General features: G+C 46.5%; 2 protein-coding genes across 4 annotated transcripts; one reads left to right on the top strand and one right to left on the bottom strand.

Annotated features, from left to right (window-relative positions):
- Positions 1-1,426: 1,426 nt before the first annotated feature.
- On the bottom strand, positions 1,427-4,785 carry LOC128626893 (skin secretory protein xP2-like). Its single transcript, XM_053662118.1, has 3 exons — positions 4,745-4,785; positions 2,908-3,677; positions 1,427-2,083 (listed from the first exon to the last, which is right to left on the bottom strand). Exons 1-2 carry the CDS (start codon positions 4,783-4,785, stop codon positions 2,924-2,926), a joined length of 795 nt encoding a protein of 264 aa, XP_053518093.1. The 3' UTR covers positions 1,427-2,083; positions 2,908-2,923.
- FOXJ2 (forkhead box J2) lies at positions 3,281-22,468 on the top strand. 3 transcript variants are annotated; one of them, XM_037167824.2, is made up of 12 exons: positions 3,281-4,345; positions 7,116-7,297; positions 10,152-10,498; positions 11,894-11,968; positions 12,740-12,808; positions 13,015-13,155; positions 13,626-13,824; positions 15,929-16,321; positions 16,741-16,842; positions 17,401-17,610; positions 18,225-18,323; positions 19,751-22,468. In XM_037167824.2, the coding sequence occupies exons 3-12, from the start codon at positions 10,166-10,168 to the stop codon at positions 19,837-19,839; spliced, it is 1,710 nt and encodes a 569-aa protein (XP_037023719.2). In that variant the 5' UTR covers positions 3,281-4,345; positions 7,116-7,297; positions 10,152-10,165; the 3' UTR covers positions 19,840-22,468. The 3 variants fall into 3 exon arrangements, with proteins under 3 accessions (XP_037023719.2, XP_037023718.2, XP_053517851.1); XM_037167823.2 differs by lacking the exon at positions 7,116-7,297; XM_053661876.1 differs by lacking the exons at positions 3,281-4,345; positions 7,116-7,297 and adding an exon at positions 7,786-7,948.
- Positions 22,469-23,161: the final 693 nt, after the last annotated feature.

Here is a 23,161-nt window from a genome sequence, read left to right as displayed (position 1 = left end):
TCCTTTTTGACTCCTATATTTTTACTCTGCTTCATATTACTCCTCTTAATAGAAAGTAAAGAGAAAATGAATGCCAAGTGCTTCTCCTGTCTTAGGACAAAAAAAACCAAACAGGTTTATTTTTTTTTACATTTAAAATTATATAAGCACAAAGCATATAAATGCAAATTATAAATATAGTAGAAATTAGATAAATTAAAATAAATTTTTAAAGATATAGCATACTTTTATTTTTATTTTTTAAATATAATTTTTAAAAGATTTTTAATTATTATTATTCATTTACCTTTAGAGGGGAAGGGAAGGAGAGAGGGAGAGAAATATCAACGTATGGTTACCTCTCATACATCCCCTGCTGGGAACTGGCCTGCAACCCAGGCATGTGCCCTGACTGGGAATCGAACCGAGATCCTTTGCTTTGCAGGCCCATGCTCAATCCACTGAGCTACACCAGGCAGGGCAAATTAAAATAATTTTTTTAAGTTCACATTTTTGGTGTATATCTACGTATGTGTGTGTGTATCATGTACATACACATGTACATAGTTTAAGGAGCAACTATATGGTCATATACAGACTTTTTAAAGTGATTTTCTCACTGAAATATATTTATATATATTAAAAATTGGTTCTTTAAAATAATATATGCCTCTTACAAAATATCTAAATGGTAAGGAAGATATAAAAAGAAAAACTACTCTTCACTAATTCTACCTTCCAGAGTTAAATACAATTGCTACTCTTTTAAAAGCTAAGTAGTATTCTATTATGTAGATGTACCATAGTTTAACAGTTACACTATTATGAATATTTAAGTTGATTATAATATTTTAGTTACAAATAATGCTCCAACAAATACCTCATATATATCAAATAATTTCTTGAGCTTTTAATTTTTCTATATTTCCAGAAAAAGAGTCTAATCCTTCCCTAGTTTTTGCATTTTTAGTATTTTTACCTCTTTACCCCTGCCCCCCCCCCCAATTTCATATACATACATAGAAAATGTCAAAGAGGGCTGGAGAAATATAATAAAACATCTAACATGGAGTAAGAAATATTTATGCCAAATTATCTGTGTGGGGAGAATGAGTTAATGTTTCAAAGGGGTGAGGAGGCACCTGGATATTGGAAGGGTGGGAAGAAAGGAAAGGTTCCACTGGCCCTTACTTCCTTTAAATTTCAGGATGACTTTGAACTCTGACAGCTGTGAACAATGAAATAGAAAGTATAAGCTGGGTATTTAGAGTTATTTGGAACTGTAAATTTAAATCCTGACTTTGCTACTTACTAATCATGTAAACTTAAGACAGAGGCAATATTTCTTTTTAAAGTTTATTGATTATACTATTACAGTTGTCCCATTTTTTCTCCCCTTTATCCTCCTCCACCCTGCACCCCTCCTCACACCAGCATTCACCCCGCCCCTTAGTTCATGTCCATGGGTCGTACATTACGTCCTTTGGCTTCTCTGTTTCCTATACTATTCTTAAACTTCCCCTGTCTTTTAGGTGTACCTACCATTTTTGCTCCTTATTCCCTGTACCTTTTCCCTCATTCTCATCCCTCTCTCTCCCCACTGATAACTCTCCATGTGATCTCTATTTTTGTGATTCTGTTCCTGTTCTAGTTGTTTGCATAGTTTGTTTTTATTTTTGTTTTTGTTTTAGGTTCAGTTGTTGATAGTTGTGAGTCTGTTGTCATTTTACTGTTCACAGTTTTGATCTTTTTCTTTTTCTTAGATAAGTCCCTTTAACATTTACACAATTTCACTTCTTCCTCTCTTTTGCATCCGTGCTCAATCATTTCTATGAACACCCTGATCACCAGTGTTTTGAACGCTGTATCTGATAGGTGGCTATCTCCTTGATGCTTAGTTCTTTTTCTGGAGCTTTGATCTGTTCTTTCATTTGGGCCATGTTTCTTTGTCTCAGCGCACCAGTCTAGATGAATGTTTCTTTTTTAGCTCCTTATTTTTTGGACTTCCGTACAGTTAGATTTTCTGGCAGTTTTTAAATTGGTCGTTGTCCTTATTTTGGTTGGGCGAGGAAGCAAAGCATATCCACCTACACCTCCACCTTGGCTGGAAGTGAAGATATATATATATATATATATATATATAAAATTTAAATAAAATACAGTGTCATGTATTTAGTGAAAGGACATAAGACTAACATCTAAATGTGAAATGTAGTCAACAAGCTGTAATCTTGAGTATGTAGTCTTTCTTTAGCAATGCAAATACTTCATGGATATTTTGCTTTCATATTGTTTTATGTGATAGAAAGTAGAGTATATTTAGAAAAGTTTAATGAACCAGAAGGTGAAATATATAAGAATCTACAGAGAAATAATATGACTCCAGGAGGAAAAATGGCGGTAGAGTCCCTGGTGGCATTTACTGTCATCGGGTGGGGATTATTCTGTATGTGGCAGAGAATGAGAACATTCTACACTCTGTGATCAGTAAGATATATTACAGGATTTTCAAGGTAACTAAACAACAGTCATATTTTTGTATACTGTACTACTTAAAAAGCATTTCCACATACATTATCTCATTTGATCTTTAAAATACCCTTATTGGGTAGGCAAGGTCCTCTGTTTAACGACCAAGATTCCATAAAAGAAGGGTCTTGCACAAGCTCATAAAGCTAGACTTTCTCATGTTTAGTTCAGAATTTCCTCGTTGCATGCTTTTATACCTTTATACACTCCTTTATTCAGCAAGCATTTACTGAACTCCGGGTGGATATCAGGGTAACTTATCACCCGAATCCCCATAATTCTTTATAAACTATCTCAGGAGAAAGAGAAGCCCATCAAAGACATTCCTGGGGGGGGGGGCGAGGAATGGAGGTGTTTTTCTGCATATAGAATCAACAGAATGAAAAAAGGTCAGCGTACCAGAATTAGTGTCAAATCAGAATTGACAGTTCGCGCACGGTGCGAACAAGGGAATCTCCGGGTGCAGAGCAGGAGGTGGGCCCCTTGGGTGGATGGAGAGATGCAGGGAGCGAGGCGTCCCGGTGGCGGCCGGAGGGGACTCCGGGCGGCGCCAGTCCCCGTGGGCAGTGGCGGGGTCGCAGGGGAGCGGGAGTGCAGCGACGCCGCTCCCCGGGCGCAGCGCCTCCCCGCGGCGAGGCCCGCAGCCCCGCGCCGCCCGCTCCTCCTTAACCCTCGCGGGGAGGCCGCGGCGGCGGCCCGGCGGGCGGGGGAGGGGGAGGGGCTCGGAGTGCGGCGCGGAGGCCGGGGAGGAGCCGGGGCCTGCAGCGGAGCCGAGCCGAGCCCGAGCCCGAGCCGAGCCCTGACACTGTCCGTCCGCCTTCTGGCTCCGCGGGAGCCCGGACTGGCTGGAGCCCAGGAGGTGGCAGCGCGGGGAGCCCCACGCGCGGAGTGAGCGGACCGGACGGGACGCGGCTAGAAGAGGCGCTGCCGCCACAGTAGCCAGTGACGGGGGTGCGGAGCCGCGGCCTCCCGGACCCTGCTGCCCAGGCCGGCCGGGGAGAGCGGGGAGTGCGACAACCCCCCCCTCGGGGGCTCCCCGGGAGCCGCCTCTCTGCCCGTGGGAGAGAAGACCCTTACCGTCCGGGCGAGGGAAAGAAGAGACCCCTGGAGGGGACAAGTCCCTCCTTCCTGGAGGCGAGGCAAATCCCCATACTGGCCCGGGGATAGACCTTCAGAAGTAAAAGGGGGACGAGCCTTCCTAAGGAAGCGGAGTGAGCCCGCCCCGCGTGCCTCCACCCCTCCAAACACGCTCTCAGCACTTCGGGACTTTTGAGGCAAAGAGAAAAGGGGGTGAGCCTGCGGAATAGGCACCCTGCATCCTCGCCAGTGCTCACAGAGGCAGGGGACACTCCGGGGAAAGAAGAGGAGTCGGCTTTCAGCCTTTCGGGAGTGGGGAAGAACTCCCCCTCAACTTCCTTGGACCTGGACAGTGGAACAGGGCAGAGCCCCTCCGCTCACATCTCTAGCAGACCGAAGGAGCCCTCCACTCCCGAAGGATCCACTTTGGGGGGGAGGGGGACTCCCCCGAGGGGGAGGAGACAACTCCTGGTTGGGAGAGGCTCCTCCCCTCCTCCCCGGCGTGACTGGCAGGGTGTGGGGGGGTGCCACCTTCCCCAGGTAGGACCTCCTTCTCCTCCTCCCCCTCCTCCTGCTCCTCCCTTCACTCCTCATCCTCAGGGGACCCAGGTCCCCTCCCCAGCTTGGAAGGCTCAACCACGTACAGGAAAAGCCACTGAGAATGAGACTCTTCATCTGCCTTTGAAGACGGGGCTCCCTCCAACCCCAAACTCCAGTACCAGGTGGTTCCCTCACTTTGCTGGGGGAACCTTGGAGACAGGTGAGTGCACTCTTTTGCCTTCTCTCTGTCATCCTTAGGGACAGGTGGGTGTAGGGGTCTGCGATGGTGTCTCTTGGGTTTCATTACTGGGGAAGGTGGAGTGATAACTCAGAATCCTCAGAGAAGTGTGTTCTGAAGGAGCTCCTGCGTTCAAACCCACATCTTGTGGCAGAGACTCTGAGAAGCGGGTTTTTTTGGTGTTTGGGGTCTAAGGGACGGCATTCATCCGAGGTCTCTAGGGAGGTGTATGCTTCCATATTGATAGCAAAGAGATATCAGAAAACAGCTGCTTTTTGGGAATCCATCTGTACTGTGTAACAATGATGGACACATCCCAGCCACACTCCCTTACCACCCTCCCTCCTTGGCCTGTGTCACCTGGACAGCAGGCCTTCTCACCTGGAGAGTGGGCCCTCACTGAAGTCCTGGTGATGTTTCATGGCCTGGCCTTGTTTACAGCTTCCATTGATGTTACATTTTCTTATCTGTAACCCTAGGTTAGTTTTATGTCCGCCAGAATTGCCCTCTCTTACCACTGTGATTATTGCTCTCTTGAAAGAAAAGCAGTCGCTCCCCACTCATTGTAGCTCAGACATCAGGAGGTCTCTTGAGTAGTGACTGATATTCTCATGCCTTGCTGGAGTCATGCCTCTACCAATGAAATCCAAAGGGAGAATGGGAATTCCACATGTCCTGAGACAAGAAGAAAGGGCACAGGGGAATGCCAACTCCTGGGATGAAGTTGTTCCCTAAGGCTGACCCTGTACCACTGTCCCAGTCCCCTGTCCAGCTCCTGTCCTTTGCTGACAGTTCCTCAGGGAAAATCAGATCCCACCTAGGAAGAGAGAAGTGTCCTGCTCAGCCTCTCTCCCAGCCTTTCATTTGAGTAAGTTGGCCACCAGGGAGATGTGACCTTTGAGGAATTCCTTTTCCTGAAAGCACTGAATAGTCTCGTCTTCTCCCTTCCTGCTTCTTGTTCAGTGCTGGGTCTCTGGAACCCTGCATTTAAGTTTTCCTTTGTAAGATAGGAGTAGGAATCATCCAAGTCCAGAATCTTTAGAAAATGCAGGGAAAAGGTGCCAGGAAATTCCTCTAGTTCAGCCCAGGCTGGTGTTTGGTAGAGCTCTGCCTTTCACCCCGGGGTCACTAACTGGGTGCCTGCCTTCCTGCCTTGCCATTAGGAAATATCTTTGTGAGGGGTTTTATACCTCACAGCAAGGCCAAGTGGGAGGCTTTATCTCTTTGGGTTTTTATGTTTCTTCCTTCTCTCTTTGGTCCATTGATGGGTTGCCTGAGTCCCTAAGTACAACCACTTGGTCCTGGAAGCTATCTGGTGGTAGCAGTACAGGAGTATAGGAGGCGACTGTAATCCAGGTTTATGTGGCTGTACTTTAGAATGATGTGCATATGTTTCTTAATTCAGGTGAGTGTGTTTCCATGTGTCTCCATGACTGTGTTTCCAGTAGGTATGTTTCTGGAGACGGGTACATATACACTTTTCAGACCAAGCCTTCAATGACCTAGCATTGTATGTTTCTGGTAGGCCTCTAGAAGAAGGTGCCCCTGTGAAAGGACCTGGGGAGGATCCTAGTAAGGATGCCCAGGCCGGAGGAAAGGCTTGGCCTTCCTGGCCAGTGGGAGTCCTTAGGAATGGCTGCATGACAGTCATCCCAGGCAGCACACAGCCCAGTCTCAGGCTGGGACTGTTTCTTCTGGAACTTACCAATAGGAGAGCTTCATTTCTGGTATCTCTGGTCTCAAAGGCATTAAGACTCTGATTCTTAATTCTAAAACTCCCTTCTTAACTTCTTGGAAAAGAGACAGCTCTGGTGTAGCAGCAGTCTCTTTCCTACAGATACTCCACCGGATGCCGGATGCCGGGATGCAACCTGTGGATGGCTCAGAGCTCACAGCAGTACAGCGCCCCTAGGTGTGCTGCCACCACCTCGTTGGCCCTGCTCATTCTGAGTGTCCCTAACCCTCCTGGCCTCTGTGATGTCAGAAGCACATGGCTCTGAGGCTGAATTAACTGTGGTCGAGAGAGTGCTGTTTTCCAGATCATGTCTTATGGCGAGACCTTGTGCCCTCTGAAAAATGAGAGATGATATTCCTCCATTTCTTCATCCTTGGAGTTTACTTGGTCCTGGCACTGGTCAGCACTGGAGTGATGCCATCCCCAAAGCAAAAGCTTGAGATTCTGATGTCCTGAAAATATTTTGAACGGAGTGCAGGCTTTGCAGTATGTAAACCATCACAGGCTTTCTGCTTCTAGTCTTACCCCTGTAATCTGTTAGTTTTCTAATTTTTAACTTCGAATATTCTTTTCTCCATTCAAAAATAGTCATACTTATACTTACTAAGGGCTTTAAAAGTATTAATTCAGGGTAGTTCTCACAGCAACCCTCTGTAGGTACAGTTACCATCTCTGGTTTATAGATGGAAAAACTACAATGCCCAGTGGTTAAGTGATTTGCCTGAAGTTGCACAGCCCGTAGGTAGTGGAGCCAGGACTGAAACTGAGGCAGCCTGACTAGTAATTGGTAATATGCTTAACTTAGCCACTGCTCTATTAGGTTTGGCATTATGTACAAAGCAGGAAGTTATCACTCTTTAATACCTGACCTTGGCACCATCCAGAGAACAATTACTGGCCTTGCAGATAAAATGGGAAGAAAGCTGTGGCTATGATTTTGGATCTTACACATCTCATTTGGGATCAGTCTTCTACTCCAACAGAATGTCTTTCTGTTTTTCTCTGCCTCTCTCCCAGTACTGTAGTCTTCATTAGACGCCCTGTGGATGTGATGGAGCCTGCCCTTTGGCTGCCTTTCCCAGTTCTGTGGGTATTTCCTTTCAGTCTTCCAGCACGCAGAGAAGAATGTGGCCTGACTCAGGTTCTGCCCAAGCCCAGTGGCACGAGGCCCACCTGGAGAGAGAGGTCTGGGTAACTAGGTTGGTTGGACCGAGACATGGAAGTACCTCTTGTTTGCCTTTCTAATAATAGCCCTGAACATTAGCCTCATGCCATTATTTTGGGGAGCGTGGAATTTGTGGCAGCCACGAGGTCATTAAGCTTCATTCACTTCCCTCCAAGGATGAGGCTTTGGCAGTGTTTATGACTTTATCCCTTTTATTGGCAGGGGAAACTGAGGCATCAAAACTTCAGGGGGCAGGGGGTGGTTAGGGACATTTAGTGAGTCAGTGTCAAGGTTGGGAGTGGGACAGAGGAACCTCAATCTCTGAGCCTTTTCACACTGGGCTGCCCTTCAAGAATGGGGAAGTGACAGGAGTGAGGAAGTGGGATGGGTTGGAGGAGAATGGTGCTGAAAGATCAGAAGGACCTTTTGCTACAAGTGTCTTGTAGCTGGTAAGACTGGAATATATTTTGAGTGCTAGGGCGGTATCTGGAGGGCTGACTGGCAGGGTGCTGGAGAAAGGTTAAATTTAACCTCAGTGTCCTAACCTGGTGCCGGGCATAGAACAACTAGCAAAAGGCTGAGAACGCTTCCCTTTCTAGAAGTCACAGCGGTTGGCACGTGCCAAATGGGTTCTGGAAGCCCCCCTGTCACCACTTTAAATCTGCTCTCGTGCTCTTGTCCACTGGTGGGTGAGTTTCAAATAAAATGCCCACTGCAGGCTTCTGTGTTCTTTTTTTTTTGGCTTCTGTGTTCTTAAAATGAGATTTCCTAGGGATCTTTAGCAGGAGATCGTAGGGAGCAGAGTAAAACTTCTTTACAGGCCTTCGCTTCTGGTCACTGAGACCCTGCTCACATCTTATCGTTCTGCTGGGATGACCCAGCCCCTCGTGCTACCCCAGAGCCTGAGGTGTTTTGACTTAGTGTAGGGCTAGGAGGTCTGAGACTTCCTGGAACGATTGAATATCCCTATTAGTTTCTAAGTTTCCATGGTGGTGGGATGAAAAGGAGGGTGGTGGGAGAGAAGATAAGGATAAAAGGAAAACCCCTTTATGAAGCTAGTCATAAACACACCCCGCCCCATCCTCCGCCTTTCTCCTGTCAAGCAGTTCTTGGGTTGCAGCTGGGTCTCTGGATGCCCAGGCCCCTGGGGCACTAAGGTGTTTCCTTCAGTCTGTAGAGTGGGTGTGTTGCTGGTGACAGCTCAGGGCAGGGTACTTGTATGTATGTGCACAGATTGTGTAGGTGGGGACCTGGGGAGAGAGGGAGATGAGCATGAATGCTGATCCTTAGGAGGAAGAGGTGAGTGGCAAGGGGGGAAGAGTCACTGACTGCCGGAGTGACTGACAGCCTGAAAGCTGTGTTGGAGCCAGGAGAGAGGTAGGCAGCCAAAGTGGCAGAGAGCTTTGAATGGCAAAGTGAGTGGATTTGTGTGGAGTTGTAGGTATGTGCTTATGCATAGTAGCTGTGTGTGGGTTTAGAGTACATACAAAATATCTTTCTGTCCAGGACTCTGAAATCTGAGGCGTGCTAGAGAAATGCCCCGGTGGGACTATCTGCAGGGGCTAGAGGGAGAAATACCAGTTGGAATCTGGAGGCCGTGCAGGCACAAACCTGTTAGGCAGCAAGTGCTCAGTGGGTCGCTGGCATCAGCTCTCGGGGCGTGCCAAATGGTTCCTGCCAGCCCTTCTAGACCCTGCAGTACAGATGTCCCCCATCGTTCTAATTCTTCCCCCACCAAGACGTCACTCTAGCTACACCTCTCTGCCAGAAAGAGCGCCCAGGCTGTGTGGGTGGCAGCGGGGCGTGCAAACATCAGGCGTGGGCGGTTTGGCGGCGCCAGGACTTTGCATGGAGGTGCAGCGAGCTTGCGTGCCTGGCTTGGAAGGGAGGAGAGAGGCGGGCGGGAGAAGGGGAGCCAGTTCTTAGCCCCAGAGTGGCTATTTTTAGCCAGGCTATCTGATTGTTACCGGTGCGCACTCAGCTGGGTGTCTCCTTGGCTCAGTGAAGCCCAGCAGGATGAGAGGTGGGAGGTCCTTGTTGATGACTTCTTCCTGGTGTAGGTGTCTGTGGGCGGGAGCTTGCAGAGGGGTAGCTTTCAAGGTGTGAGGGCAACTGTACTCAGGCTCTGTTACCTCTGTGTGTGACTCTGGGCTCTGTTGGTAACGTATGCTGTGTAGCTACTTGTAATCTCTCTTTGGGGGCCCCTGTTTATGTGTCTTACCTCTGTTCTTTGCTGCTACTCATATGTAACTTATGCTTGGTATATATCTAACATGCCTCACACGCACATGTATATGGGCTAAAAAGGGCTAGTGCTCAAATATATTTAATATGAACTATCTTTAAGGTGTTGGTGTGTGCTTCATTAGTGCATTTTTCTGTTTAGACTTTTTCTTTACGTGTTCACTTGTGCTATCTGTAGATGTTGTATATAAATTATAACAAGTGTCACGTAATTGAAGAATAAGCTTTGGCAGAGTTACTAAGTGTATTTAAAAAAATTATTTCTACATAGTTTTAAAATGTTATGCTGTAGGGCTTTGCACTGTAAGGACCGTGGAAGGGACGGCAGGGTTGGGTGGGAGGGTTGATTTCTCTCTTAGTCTGCCAGAAGGGAGAGGCCTCTTGGCCACCTTCCATATAGAGATGTAGAATTAAGTACCAGTCTCTCATCTGATAGATAAGAGGTGATAGATCCATTGGAGGGTTCTAGGACCATGTGGTTGGGGGCCATCTCATAGAGAAGTTTCCTAAGGGAATTATAGAAGAAAGAAATGTTGCTTCCCAATTCCCTTAAAGCACTAGCATTTGAGTATTACTTGCTGCCATAACCAGAGGTAACACTCATTTACTCTATTTTCCTGTTCCCTTTGTTCACTTTTCTGCAGAACCAAGAAGAACCATGGCTTCTGACCTAGAGAGTAGCCTCACTTCCATAGACTGGCTCCCCCAGCTGACCCTCCGGGCTACCATTGAGAAGCTTGGGAGTGCCTCCCAGGCTGGGCCTCCAGGGGGCAGCCGCAAGTGTCCACCAGGCTCACCCACAGATCCTAATGCCACCTTGAGCAAAGATGAGGCCGCAGTCCACCAGGATGGCAAACCACGATACAGCTACGCCACCCTCATCACCTATGCCATCAACTCCTCTCCAGCCAAGAAGATGACCCTCAGTGAGATTTACCGCTGGATCTGTGATAACTTCCCTTATTACAAGAATGCTGGCATTGGTTGGAAGGTAGGTTGGCTTCTCTAACAAAGCCTTATTTTCAGCCTTTGACAGCCTTGTTCTCTGCTTTTGTTTCTTTGTGTAATCTGGCCCGGCACACTTGGCCTGTCTCACACATGTGGTATACCCTTTCCTCAAGTATGTCAGGGGAACTCCAGTGATACTGAGCTTCTAAGTGTAGTTACGGGGATGGTCGGATGCTGTTGCTCATCATATACCCTCTGATGATTCCTCAAAAAGAACATCTATTCATTTCACAAATATTTATTGCCACTCTACTGTGTTCAAGTCACTGTGCAAGGCATGGCCTTGCTCCTTCATGCCTAGTGGTAGGAATTTCATCACATTTCCAAAGTTTCATTGCACATAGTCATTATCTTTTAAAAATTGGTATACCAAGAAAAAATAATATAATTAGGTCCTTTACCAACAACTCATTCAACAAGCAAGTAATGAGAGCATGAGTTGTTTGGCTGGAGATAAAAAAAGAAGGGGACTCCTTTTCCAAGCAAAGAAGGAAGGCTGATGTTCCCAGTCTTTTGGAGTGACAACTTATTTGCCAATTGCAAAGTAGAATGGGGATTTAATGAAGTTCTCTCACTCTATGACTCACCAGTTGACATACAAACCAGATGATGAGCTGAAGACTATTGAAAGCATTCAGTTGTTTTGTTTTTTAATCTTCACCCAAGGGTATGTTTAGAGAGCAAGAGAGGGAGAGAGAGAAACATCAATCGTCCTGACCAGGAACGGAGCCCACAGCCTAGGTATGTGCCCTGCCCGGGAATCAAAACTGCAAACCTTTGGTGTCCAGGATGAAGCTCCAACCAACTGAGCCACCCGGTCTGGGCGAAAGCGTTCAGTCTTCTCTTTTATGAATAGGCCCCTGCTAGCTCCCTGAACCCCCAGCACATTTATACAATATTTCTTTTCTCCTCGTGTGACCATTCTATGGGCTGCTGAGAAAACAAAGGTGAACTGTGCTTTTGTTTTTCTCATAGTTTATACTTGTAATTATATTTATAAATAGTTTAAAAGTATTGTGCTTTTATGACGGAATGATATAAGAACTGGGCAGATGTGATTGTGAGGCATTTGTATACCTGGTGTCAGTGGGTGGGAAGATTGAAAAGCTCTATACTGTAATCAGCCTTCCAGAAGCACCCGGTGGTCAAATTTATAGTCACTACTGCTCATAAATATAATTTCTGCGTTTTTCTTAGTTCATTGCATTTGCTACCTGATAGGTAATTTCCTCCATCAGTAGAGTTGAGAGTTGATACGTTTACCCCAATACTTGAACTTTATTTTTTGTTATGTCCTTTTTGTGTCCCTTTTTGTTCTATTGTAAAACGTACTGCTTTGCACAATGCTCAACTCTAACTTGCTTCTGTGCTTCCCCAGAATTCAATTCGGCACAACCTTTCCCTCAACAAGTGTTTCCGGAAGGTGCCCAGACCTCGGGATGATCCTGGGAAGGTGAGATACTGCCCTTTGTAAGCACTGAAAGGGGGAACAGGAAGGAGAGAGAAGTAGTTGACAGCCCCAACGAGTCCTGAGGTTGTTTTAATTATCCAGAAGAGGAAACTATGCTAATTACAGAAGCAGCTTTATTTTTTCTCAGTGGAAGAGCTTGGTAATCAGGCTTTTGGGCCCCCCACTAATATGGGTGACTAAGGAAGATTGTGAAATCTCTTTTTAAAAGTAGAATTTCGGTGTTAAGGTCGATTTTCCTGTCCTGTTTTTTGTGTGTGGCACACTTGCTAGATGTAAAAGGTGCGGACTTCATAGCCTCTATGGGAACTTCTCTCTACACAAATTTCGTGACTTTTGTCTTCAGAGGGAAACAGAATAAATCATTCTCTTCATTTCACAGATGTGGACACTAAAGTCCAGGTCTTGCCTCCGATGATGCGCAAGGGCAGGGTTGTGTCTGGCATGCAGAGCTCTTTGAACTAGATACCGTTGTTCTGCCTCTGCAGAAAAATCCAAGTCTGTGAGTGCACCGCAGGCGTGTGTTGGATGTACTTAGTGAACCAGTAGGACAGAGCGACTCCTCAAAAATAGCCAGCATCCTCAGGCCTCTGCGTGAATTTCCGGTCATTTTCCTTTTTTTCTTCTTCTTCCCGGTCATTGGTCTTACTATTAGTGTTATTTGATCAGAAAATCCTCCAAAATATCTACTTTTCCAAAGGTGGAAATTTTCAGCTGTAATGATTTTGTTCTCTGTGGCGCTGGTTCTCCTTCTAGGGCTCTTACTGGACAATTGACACCTGCCCTGACATCTCCCGAAAGAGAAGACACCCTCCAGACGATGATGTAAGTGCCCAGGTCTCGGAGAGATGGCTGGCTCAGTCCCGAGCCAGCTGCTCCTTCCACATTCTTCCCGGTGTTTTCAGTCCTTTGCTGGTGGTATTTGCCCTTTCATGTATCCGGGGCAAAGGGCGAATGCCAGCAAAGGGGAAACCTTGGGTCTTGGGAGGAAAGCTTCTGCTTATGGATTTCTTTTCTTTCGCAACCCTCAGCTCTCCCAGGACTCACCAGAACAGGAGGCAAGCAAGAGCCCCCGGGGAGGTGTTCCAGGGAGTGGAGAAGCCTCCCTGCCTCCTGAGGGGAACCCTCAGATGTCACTTCAGAGCCCCACATCTCTCGCCAGCTACAGCCAGGTAGGAAGTAGAGGGGGCAGAGGGGCAGGTGAACGGATGGGTTTATGAGCTGGTGGCTGGGAGAATGGGCGGATGAGTGGTTGAGTAGAGTCATAGATCTGTCTGTTCGAAATTATGTATTGAGTATCTGTGATACAGTAGGCAGATAAATTGGAAAAGAAGGGGAAAGGAAAAGGGAAAAGCTGAGAGAGAAGGGGTGGAAGTGAGAGAATGAGAGCAGGAATTTGAGAAAGAGTCCTGAAAAGGGGGGGTAAAAATGTTGATAAGAGAAGTAAATGCATGGGTGTAACATAGGGAAAGAGGAAGGGGCTACAGTAAAATAAGAATGTATAAAGAAAGAAGAAACGATGCTCTGTCACTGAAAGGTTGGTGGCGGATGGAGACAGGCCGGAGAGCCTGGGCACCGTTAAAGGGTAGTGTTGGTTCCTCATGTAGGACGTGGATCAAGTCTTTCTTACTTCTGTTTGCAGGGCACAGGATCTGTGGATGGCGGAGCGGTGGCTGCAGGGGCTCCAGGCCGAGAAAGTGCTGAGGGTCCGCCTCCCTTATACAACACGAACCATGACTTCAAATTCTCCTACTCAGAGATCAATTTTCAGGATCTGAGCTGGTCCTTCCGCAACCTCTACAAGTCCATGCTGGAGAAGTCTTCGTCCTCCTCTCAGCATGGTGAGTCCGGAGTTGGGATGGGAGCACGGTCATCTTTATATTTTTGAACAGGTGGTGACATGTTCTTTTTTCCCTCCTTTCTTATTTTTAATGTAAGGAAAGGTTGATCACTGGTCAGGGGAAGCATGTTATGAATGAAAACTGTTTGGAGTCGAGCTCTTCTGGCTTAGTTCTGAAGGACAGCTATTTCAGCATGTGGTCTGGGTTATTAGCTTCAGAAAGGGAGTTGGAAGAAATCTCCTGGCTAGAAGGGCAGTGATTTGATTGCTTCAAGCAAGTCACTTAGGAAATGACCACTAGGGGACAGCAGTTCTCTTTCCATAAGGGTCAGTCCAAAAAAAAAAAAAAGTCATTGTATGTGGGTTTTTTTTTGTCAAAACAATTTAATTTTATTTTTAGCATATTTATGTTATTTTGTATTAGGAAAAACCTCAAACAGATGCAAAAGTAGTGAAAATAGTGTTATAAATCCTCATGTTTCTGTATCCCAATTTAAACAATTACCAGTATTTTGTTAGTTTTATTTCATTTACTACTCAACTTTCTCCTTTTAAAAAAAAGATTCTTATTTATTTATTTTTAGAGAGAGGGGAGGGGAGGGAGAAAGAGGGAGAGAAACATCGTTGTGTGGTTGCCCCTCAGGTGCCCCCTACTGGAGACCAGGCCCACAACCCAGACATGTGTCCTGACTAGGAATTGAACTGGTGACTCTTTGGTTTGCAGGTCGGCACTCAATCCACTGAGCCATACCAGCCAGGGCTCTTTCTTTCTTTCTTTTTTTTAAATTGGAGTAATTGAATGCAATTCCCAGACATGTCCTCTACCCGTAAATATTATTTGAACATGCATCCTTAACGATAAATACTTTTTAGTTAGTTATTTCAATGATCACTTCAAACACAATTAATGATTCTTCCTAGTATTAGTTTACATCTTGTTCCTACTCAACTTCCTGAGTTGAGAATGCTTCAAAGTCCCTATTGGGAGGCTCTTTGGGAGAGGATCTGGTTCAACCCTCCCAACCTTTTTTATCCTCACCCAAGGACATGCTTATTGATTCTAGAGAGAGGGGTGGGGTGGGGAGAGAGAGAGAAACATCAGTCGGTGTCCTCTTGTACACACTTCGACGAGTACCAAACTTGCAGCCTAGGCATGTGCCCTGACAGAATGGAAACTGAAACCTTCCGGTTTCCAGGACAGTGCTCCAACCAACTGAGCCACACCAGCCAGGCTGTTCTGTTTCATTTTTAAAGAAGTTAGAGGTAGGGATGCAGTCAAGACTTCAAATGAATCATCAGATCTTCTTGTTCTAGACCGTGGCCCTGCATAGACAGCAGGAGATGAGTAGAATGATTAAAAGTAGTTAGGAGTCACTTTTTAGAAAGGTAAAATTTGTGTCTAACTGTCATTAATTGGTCCTCTTGTATCCCAGGGGATTCATATCTAGAGTTGTGTTCTGAGACTAGCATTTGCATGAGAAATGAGTCCAACTCAGGCGATCGGTTGATTGGACGAGAGGAACATGGAGGGGCTCTCAGAAACAAAGTAAAAAATTAAGTGGGCGAGGACAGCAAAATGTCCACTGGAGTTTAATGATGGCTGAAGACTACAAGCCTCAATCTCTAGTTCTTTTCTGGCCAGTCTGTTTGAGAAATGCATCCATCCTTCCTCCACTCCTCACTGAAGCTGCATTTGTTGATAGTCAGCACAAGAAAAGGTGGTGGGAGTAGAAGGTGAAGGGACAATAAGGAGGAGGAGAGAATAGTCGCCCAGTGGTTTTGTCTTCTTTGTGATTTGCTTTTTAAACTTTATCTGATGGGTGGTGTCTTTTGATACTGTGATTGCAGGCCTACACCCACATCTTGGTAAAATCACATAGAAAGGTGCATGCTGACCTTTTGCTAAAGTTTCAGTGTTCACCACATTCTCAAGGCTCTCCCTCTGCCTGCTTTACCGGCCAGTGGGACCCCTGCTGTCCCAGTGCACCCTCACCCTTTGAAGTCTGTGGTTTCTGTCTGAGGTTACCCACCTTGACTCAGTGGAAATCCTGTTGAGTGAAGAATGCATTGCCCAAGTGACTCGCCTGCTTCCTCCTACCCTGCAGGCTTTTCGTCTCTCCTGGGCGACATGGCACCCTCTAACAACTACTACATGTACCAGCAGCAGCAGCCGCCACCTCAGCAGCAGCAGTCACCACAGCCACAGCCCCAGCAGTCACAGCCCCAGCAGCAGCAGCAGCCAGCCCAGGGCCCTTCAGCTGTAGGGGGTGCTCCTCCACTGCACACCCCAAGCCCAGATGGTTGTACCCCACCAGGGGCGAAGCAAACTGGGGCTGAAGGCTACGGGCCTCCCTCTTTGATGGCCATGCATCCACCCCCCCTGCAGCACGGAGGCTATCACCCTCACCAGCATCATCCCCACTCCCACCCTGGCCAACAGCCACCACCGCCACAGCCACAGGCACAAGGCCAGGCTTCTATCAACAGTAGTGGTTTTGGTGAGTAAGGAGGGTAAAGGGAGGTGCTGGAGCAGGGTGAATGACCTCCTTGTTCTGGCCCTGGCATGCAGGTACAGTTGGTGAGGAAGTTAATGCTGAGCCTTTTCGTCTCTCTCCTCCATGAGAGCTCATCTGAGCTAACAGAAGTTGTTACTTCGAGCCCTGTATTATAGAAATTGTGGATATATTGGGATTGTTTTACATATTCTCCTACCTGTGAGTTGGGCTGTCACTACCTAATGAATAGGTAGCTTTACTAGTCCTAAATCTCCAGGGAGGGAGGTTTCAAAACTATCTTGGTAATGTAATCGATAACCTGTGTAGATGCCAGAATCCTACCTGTAGTCAGGCTGCTGTGAGTTGGCTGCCCTCTTACACTTGCCTCTCTCTTATTCCCCAATCTGCCCTCCTCGTTACAGCCTTTCCTCCCGACTGGTGCTCTAATATCGACTCCTTAAAGGAAAGCTTCAAGATGGTGAATCGGCTCAATTGGTCCAGCATCGAGCAGTCACAGTTCTCAGGTTAGTGAAGACAGGAGAGAGGAGGGTCCAGGGGAAGTGCATGAACCCCAGAGAAACCAGGACCAGAAGTGGACGATGGTTAAGTGAAGTTTGAGGACTGACGATTTCATTATTTCCCTTCATATTTCACAAGGTGGATGGTATTGACATGATTTGTAAGTTAAGTTTCATAGATTTAGCCTTATTTCAAACCATGACAGTAGTTTGTCCTAGCCACTTCTGTCCTGGGAGAGGGGGGGCTCTCAGGAATTGAGAAACCCTGGACCATTATTTGGTATGTTTGTCAGCATTTACTGATGGTGTGGCCATGGTTCATTCCCTCAGTTACTTTGAAATTTTGTTTTATTCATCACTAAGTTCAAAATTATGATATGAATTTAGCAACAAATAGAATGAGAGTTTGAAAATGTAGAGCCCTAATGGATACCAGTAATAATGGGAGATGCAGTTAATCAGTGGTGTTGATTCAGGATGTGGTCGGAACAGCGAGATGGGGTAGATGCTGTGGGGTCTCTGAGGCCTCTGTGAGGATAGCGCTCCTTGCGTCTCTGTTTGTAGAACTGATGGAGAGTCTACGACAGGCAGAGCAGAAGAACTGGAGCCTGGACCAGCATCACATCGCCAATCTGTGCGACTCCCTCAACCACTTCCTCACTCAGACTGGTCACATGCCCTCCCAAGGGGGCTCCCACCGGCCATCAGCCCCTCCCCGTATTACTGACTCCTGTGCCCTCACGAGTGGCAAACAGGAGGCAGCCCTGACCCAAGGTACAAACAAAGCAAGTGGCCAAGAAGGTGGATACTCGGATGAAAAGGGACGGGGAGGAGAAGGGCAGAAGAGAATTGGGAAAAATCATCTAATGGGCAGTGATCCCAACTGAGCAGCGGGACTAGTTTGTCTACCACATTGACTGAACATTTGTCTGTAACGTGCTATACTGGAGAATGCCAAAGAAAGAGACCATGTGATTCCTTCGTGTGGGAGATTAGAATTACATAAGGAAAGGGAGGAGAAAGTCTCTGGTCCTAATTTGTGTCTAAGTGACCCCTACCTGAATTATGTCAGGTGAGCTCTTGAATGTCTACCGTTACGGGATCATCAGCTCCGTGACATGAGGAGAGACATTCAATGACCTTGTTTTCATATTTGTCATCTTTCTAATAGCTATGTTCTTTCACAGTTCTAGTATCTAGGTCTTTTCGCCCTAAGAGGTGAGGGCTGATAGCTTCTGCAGAAAGCCTTCATGCCCACAGGAGCTACAGAACAGAGCAGAGAAGGGAGAAGTTAAGGGGAGGGGAAGAGGACCACTTTTTCCTCTCTGTGGCATTTTGCTTCAGTGAGTAGAATGATCCATTCAAGTAACTCTTGTCTTGTTTGACAGTGAACTCTTATGGGCACCCACAAGCCCCCCACCTCTACTCTGGCCCATCACCAATGTACCCAATCTCCACCCAGGACTCAGCAGGATACAATCGCCCAGGTAAGAGCCAGAAAGCTTGCTTCACCCCCAACCGAGCAGTCTCTTTTCTCACCGGTTGTTTTACCTTCTCCCGTCTCTTGGCCTGCATTCTCTGCACTTCCTGGCAAGGGTGAGCCTTCAGGATTCTAAAGGCCAGAGTGTGGGCCACTTACTAGTGAGGTGTATGTCATGGGAGACTAAATGGGACAGATTTACTTCAAAATTATCTGGTATGCGCTGGTTGATGTGGCTTCGTTGGTTGAAGCATCCTCCTGAAACTGAAAGGTTGCGGGATCGATTCCCAGTCAAGGCACAGACCTGAGTTGTGGGTTTGGTTCCTGGTCTGGATGCATGCGATCCCCAGTCTGGGCATGTGTGGTCTCCCGTCTGGGAGCGTACAAAGGCAGCCAATCAGTGCTTCTCTCTTGCATTGATGTTCTTCTCTCTCCCTTCCTCTCTCTCTCTAAAAACCAATGGAAAAATGTCTTTGGGTGAGAATAAAATTAATTAATTAATGAAATTATCGGGCACCTTCAATAATGAAAGCAAGTACATTCAAGAATGTAAACAAAATATAGATACCTAGAACATTTATGTCTAGCTTTAGAAGCTAGATGAGTTGTGGCTTGTGTGGCTAAGGACTGAGTGCCAGGCTGTGAACCAAAGGGTCACAGGTTCAATTCCCAGTCAGGGCACATGGCTGGGTTGCGGGGCCAGGTCCCCAGTAGGGGGCGCACGAGGAGGCATCTACCTCTACATTGACGTTTCTCTCCTTCTCTTTCTTCCTCCCTTCCCCTCTCTCTAAAAGTAAAGAAAGAAAGAAAAGAAGCTAGATGAGAGACATACGCAGGCTAGTAAAATGAACATAGTGTGCAAAGCATAAAACGTACCTGCTTTGTGCCCATGTCTGCTTTCCTGTTGCCTGACCTCTAGTGTCAGGGATCTGGGATTGAACTACCTCTGATGGTGGTAGTGCCAGGGGAGACCCCAAATTATCTTAAATAGTACGAATCGAACAGATCTTTCACCTTTAAATACATTTTAGAAAAATTACTAATATCCTGCGAAACCACCAGTGTTTTCAGTTTTGGAGATGACATCTGAGTCTTTGTCCCCATATTCCTTATCTATGTAATATACATACACATTTCTGTGCTGCTGCTTCAAAGCAGCACATCTGTATGTTCTTTGCCACTGGTACAGGGTCTTCATAAGTCTAAGTGTTAATGGCTGTAAACTGTCCTGTCGGCGTGGGGCCTACTTCCCGTTTATTTCCTAGGGCTTCACTGAAGTAGTGGCTAGCAACAAAAAATGAACTCAGGGCTGAAAGGACGGTGGTTTCACCAGGCCTTCCTCATGGTAATCGAGGGGGCTGAGCACTGTCCCTCTAACTGACAGAACAGCTTCCCATCCACCCTCCTTTTAATCTCTTTGTCTTTTCCTGACAGCACATCACATGGTCCCTCGGCCACCGGTTCCACCTCCTGGTGCCAGTGAGGAGATCCCCGATGACTTCGACTGGGACTTGATCACTTAGTGCATCACAGAGTGTGACTGTCAGCCCAGGGCTGGATGGCGAAGTCTGGCAGTGGGGAAAGAGCAGCCCCAGCCCATCCTTCCCCCCGTTGCCTGTATATAGATATATATTCTGGTTTTTTTCCTTTCTCTGTCAGAGAAGCCACCGCAAGATGCTGCCGAAGATAACCCCTCTTTCCTGCCTCATTCTTCCTCTTCTTCTTTTTTCCTAATTCCTTTAGTATTATTCTTATTATGTTGTTATTATTATTATTATTGGTTATATGCAACCTCCTCTCTCCTGTTCCTATACCCCTGACTGTGTGCACCCCTTGCTAATTTAAAGTCCTCTGGCTGGAAGGTGAGGCCATGATGGCCACAGAGAAAGGTTTCAAATTCGGATTTATACCTTTCTATCTGAGAAATTCAGTGCTAATCCCACCTTTCAGCCCTAAATTTTTTTTCTGTTCTTGTCAATTCAGTCCAGGACTGGAGAGGCCACGTTTTCGAGCAGAAGGGATCTCTAACACTGCTTGGCAGTCATGACTTAGCAGGTTTTACTCAATGGTGCTAATTTTGTCCTCTGAGCTCTTCCTTGTCCCTTTATATCTTCAATTCTTTCTCCTGGCGATTCTTTCTCCTTTCATCATGGTGGTGGTGCCGGAAGGTGACCATAAAATGCTAGTGGAATAAGAGGCTGGGCTGGTGGAGTGGAATACCGCAGCAGGGCGATGGCATCTAAAACAGCTGGGGACTGGTAACTAATACCATGGCAGGTCAGGGTCCGCTGGCTCATCCCCAGGCCATCCTCCGTGGGAGACACGGGGGCTGTGAGCCAGGCCTCTGCTGCGGTGGTGGGCGGAGGACAGCTGTTCCGCACAGGTTCGGCTTTTTGGAGATGTTTTCAGTTTAGCCCTTTTGGCTGTTTAAACATAATTTTCTCTGAAAATTAACAGTGGCTCTTATCTGTATTTGCCAGTTGTTCTTCAATCCCCGTTTCCCATTCAGCAAATACTGTTATGTCCTCTCTCAGTTGTTCACCCCACTCTTCTTCTCCTCACCTTATTTTTTTGCCTTATTTTCCAGCACTCTTCATTTCATCATGTTTTAAGACAGGATGGGAATCTCTTTCCCACCTGCCCTGGAGAACCAAACGGGATTGGTGATAGGTGGGTGGGGAAAGCAAAATGCAGCTGGCATTGACATGGGAAGGGAATGTTTCAGTTACTTAACTATGTAGGCAAATGCTTCTGTTGGAATCCAGATCATTGGGGCTGAAACTTTTGCAATAGTCTTTTGAGGGGCAAAGGCATTGGTAGTGTGGGGTAAATAATCTAGAGTGAAGTATTCACTGGGGGCCAAGGGAAACCCCCAGAAAAAGGTATAGGGATAACTTATCTCCTTTGACAAGGAATGGCCATGGTTTATTGCTGCAAAGTACTTAGTGTATATATAAGGTTAATTACTGAATTTTACTCATGGGGGAAAGAACAGTTTTACTTCTGTTTTTCTCTGTTTAGTTTCTGAAAACTACAGGACAAACGTATGGGCTGGACAGGGCAACTCTCTTTGATTTCTGCTTTATTATCATATTCTTTTGTTTACTGAGGATTTCCAAGAGATTTATCTTTCTACTCTCCTGCTTTTTCCTTCTCCCACCCCTTCTCCTGGCTGTAAGGGGTTACATATGGGAGTTTGCTGAAGAAGTCTAGTGAGGCTGCAGTGAAGGGGCAAGAAAGGGCAGTTGACTAAAGAGCACTTTATTTCTTTGAAGTTCTTTGTACGAGGTGGGGGTGTGAGTGGCTTGAGTTCCCCCTGTTGTGTTAGAGGGCAGTTAGTGGGGTTGAAGAATGACGTCATATTTTCCACTGGGGAAAGGAGAATTTCTCTTAGAGGGCAGCACAATGCCTTTGCCCAGTGTTCCTATTTTGGGCATCTCTTCCTTATTCCTTCCAATCAAGGTGCCTCTTGCACACAATTTCCATCTATCCTCCCTAAGAAGTCCCCTTTACCTATTATCACTCCTCTTTTGTAAATCACTTTTCTACTCAGATCCAGACAGGGTTTGCAAGGGTAGATTAAATCATACATGTGAGTATCCCTTGTTTGTAATTCATCAGTGTCTTAAAGAAAAACTAGCCCCGTTAACTCTGGTGGGCTGCCAGAGTAACTGAAGTTTGGGGCTAGAGCTGGAGACTGGCCATCAGGCCTCCTGGGAATTTAGGTCCCCGCCACTAAATTCAGCCCTGCTCAGTGGCACAGGACAAACTTGACCCTCTTTGGGCCTCAGTTCCCTGCCCCTCCATGAAATGGAAGAATACTACTTTTTCTTGTTGGTTCGGCATTGCTGGACTTGAAGTATAGTCATTGTATTATATTGGGTGATGTGTGCAAAGCTGCAGAAGCTCACTGCCTGCAAGAGGAAATAAGGGAGAAAATGAGAGGGACAGAAGGAGCAATTGCTTGGTATAGATTCACCCATCCCTGCCTTCCTCTCTTCAACCCCTGTGTCTCTGGTTTGGTGAGTCCTTCCTACCACCCATAATGCTTTGCATCGGTGCAGGCTGGGAAGGGGGTATGGTCTCACAATTGTTGTTGTTGTTTTTTGCATGCTTTCTTAATAAAAACAAAAAAGAATGTTTATGGTTTTACCTTATTTGTGCTGGTCTCGAATTTCTTTTTGCCGGGTTAGGAAGAGAGAAGCGTGAGGCATTTGTTTTCAGTTGGCCTTTTGCTGCACTCTGACCTCACACCACAGGGTTTGAGTAGTTGACTATTTGGGGGAAGGTTGATGAGAGAAGATTTTAAAGCATGCCTTTAACATTCTCCTTTTCAAATGCTATTAAAGATAGTGAAATATCACTGGGAGAGACAGTCATCCTTTGCAGCTTGGTGTGTGGACAAGGCCAGCTTGCTTGCATTCTTGGGTATTTTAATATTTATTTTCAGAGGGAGGGGAAGGGAAGGAGAGAGGGAGAGACATATCAACGTGTGGTTGTCTCTCATGTGTCCCCCACTGGGAACTGGCCTGCAACCCAGGCATGTGCCCTGACTGGGAATTGAACCACGATCCTTTGCTTCACAGGCCCACACTCAATCCACTGAGCTACATCAGCCAGGGCACATTCTAGGGTATTTTACAGATTAAAGGTACTACAATTTGGGGGGAGTTGGGTCCCCATCTGGGACTTCCTGTGAGTACTTACAGGTACTTGCCAGAAGTTTTCATCAGAAATGAGGGAATTCCTATCATAGAAATTGTTTTCAGAATACATTTCCAAGGTAACTGGCACTCTAGAAGGAGCCCAGTGATGCCAATTATTGAATCTTTGTATCTATGCCAA

Source organism: Artibeus jamaicensis, unplaced genomic scaffold, assembly GCF_021234435.1.
Source record: "Artibeus jamaicensis isolate MK-2021 breed Jamaican fruit bat unplaced genomic scaffold, CSHL_Jam_final contig_233, whole genome shotgun sequence".
Taxonomy (NCBI): Eukaryota; Metazoa; Chordata; class Mammalia; order Chiroptera; family Phyllostomidae; genus Artibeus; species Artibeus jamaicensis.
This window is presented reverse-complemented; position numbering and strand designations above follow the sequence as displayed.

Bases quoted from the DNA above. Each gene is read 5' to 3' on its own strand.
- FOXJ2 (XM_037167823.2), top strand. From the start codon at position 10,166: ATGGCTTCTGACCTAGAGAGTAGCCTCACTTCCATAGACTGGCTCCCC. The intron at 10,499-11,893 runs GTAGGTTGGCTT...GTGCTTCCCCAG, and splicing joins ATGCTGGCATTGGTTGGAAG to AATTCAATTCGGCACAACCT. The intron at 17,611-18,224 runs GTACAAACAAAG...CTTGTTTGACAG, and splicing joins GGAGGCAGCCCTGACCCAAG to TGAACTCTTATGGGCACCCA.
- LOC128626893 (XM_053662118.1), bottom strand. From the start codon at position 4,785: ATGAAACATCACCAGGACTTCAGTGAGGGCCCACTCTCCAG. The intron at 3,678-4,744 runs GTGAGAAGGCCT...TTACTTCTGAAG, and splicing joins AGTGAGGGCCCACTCTCCAG to GTCTATCCCCGGGCCAGTAT.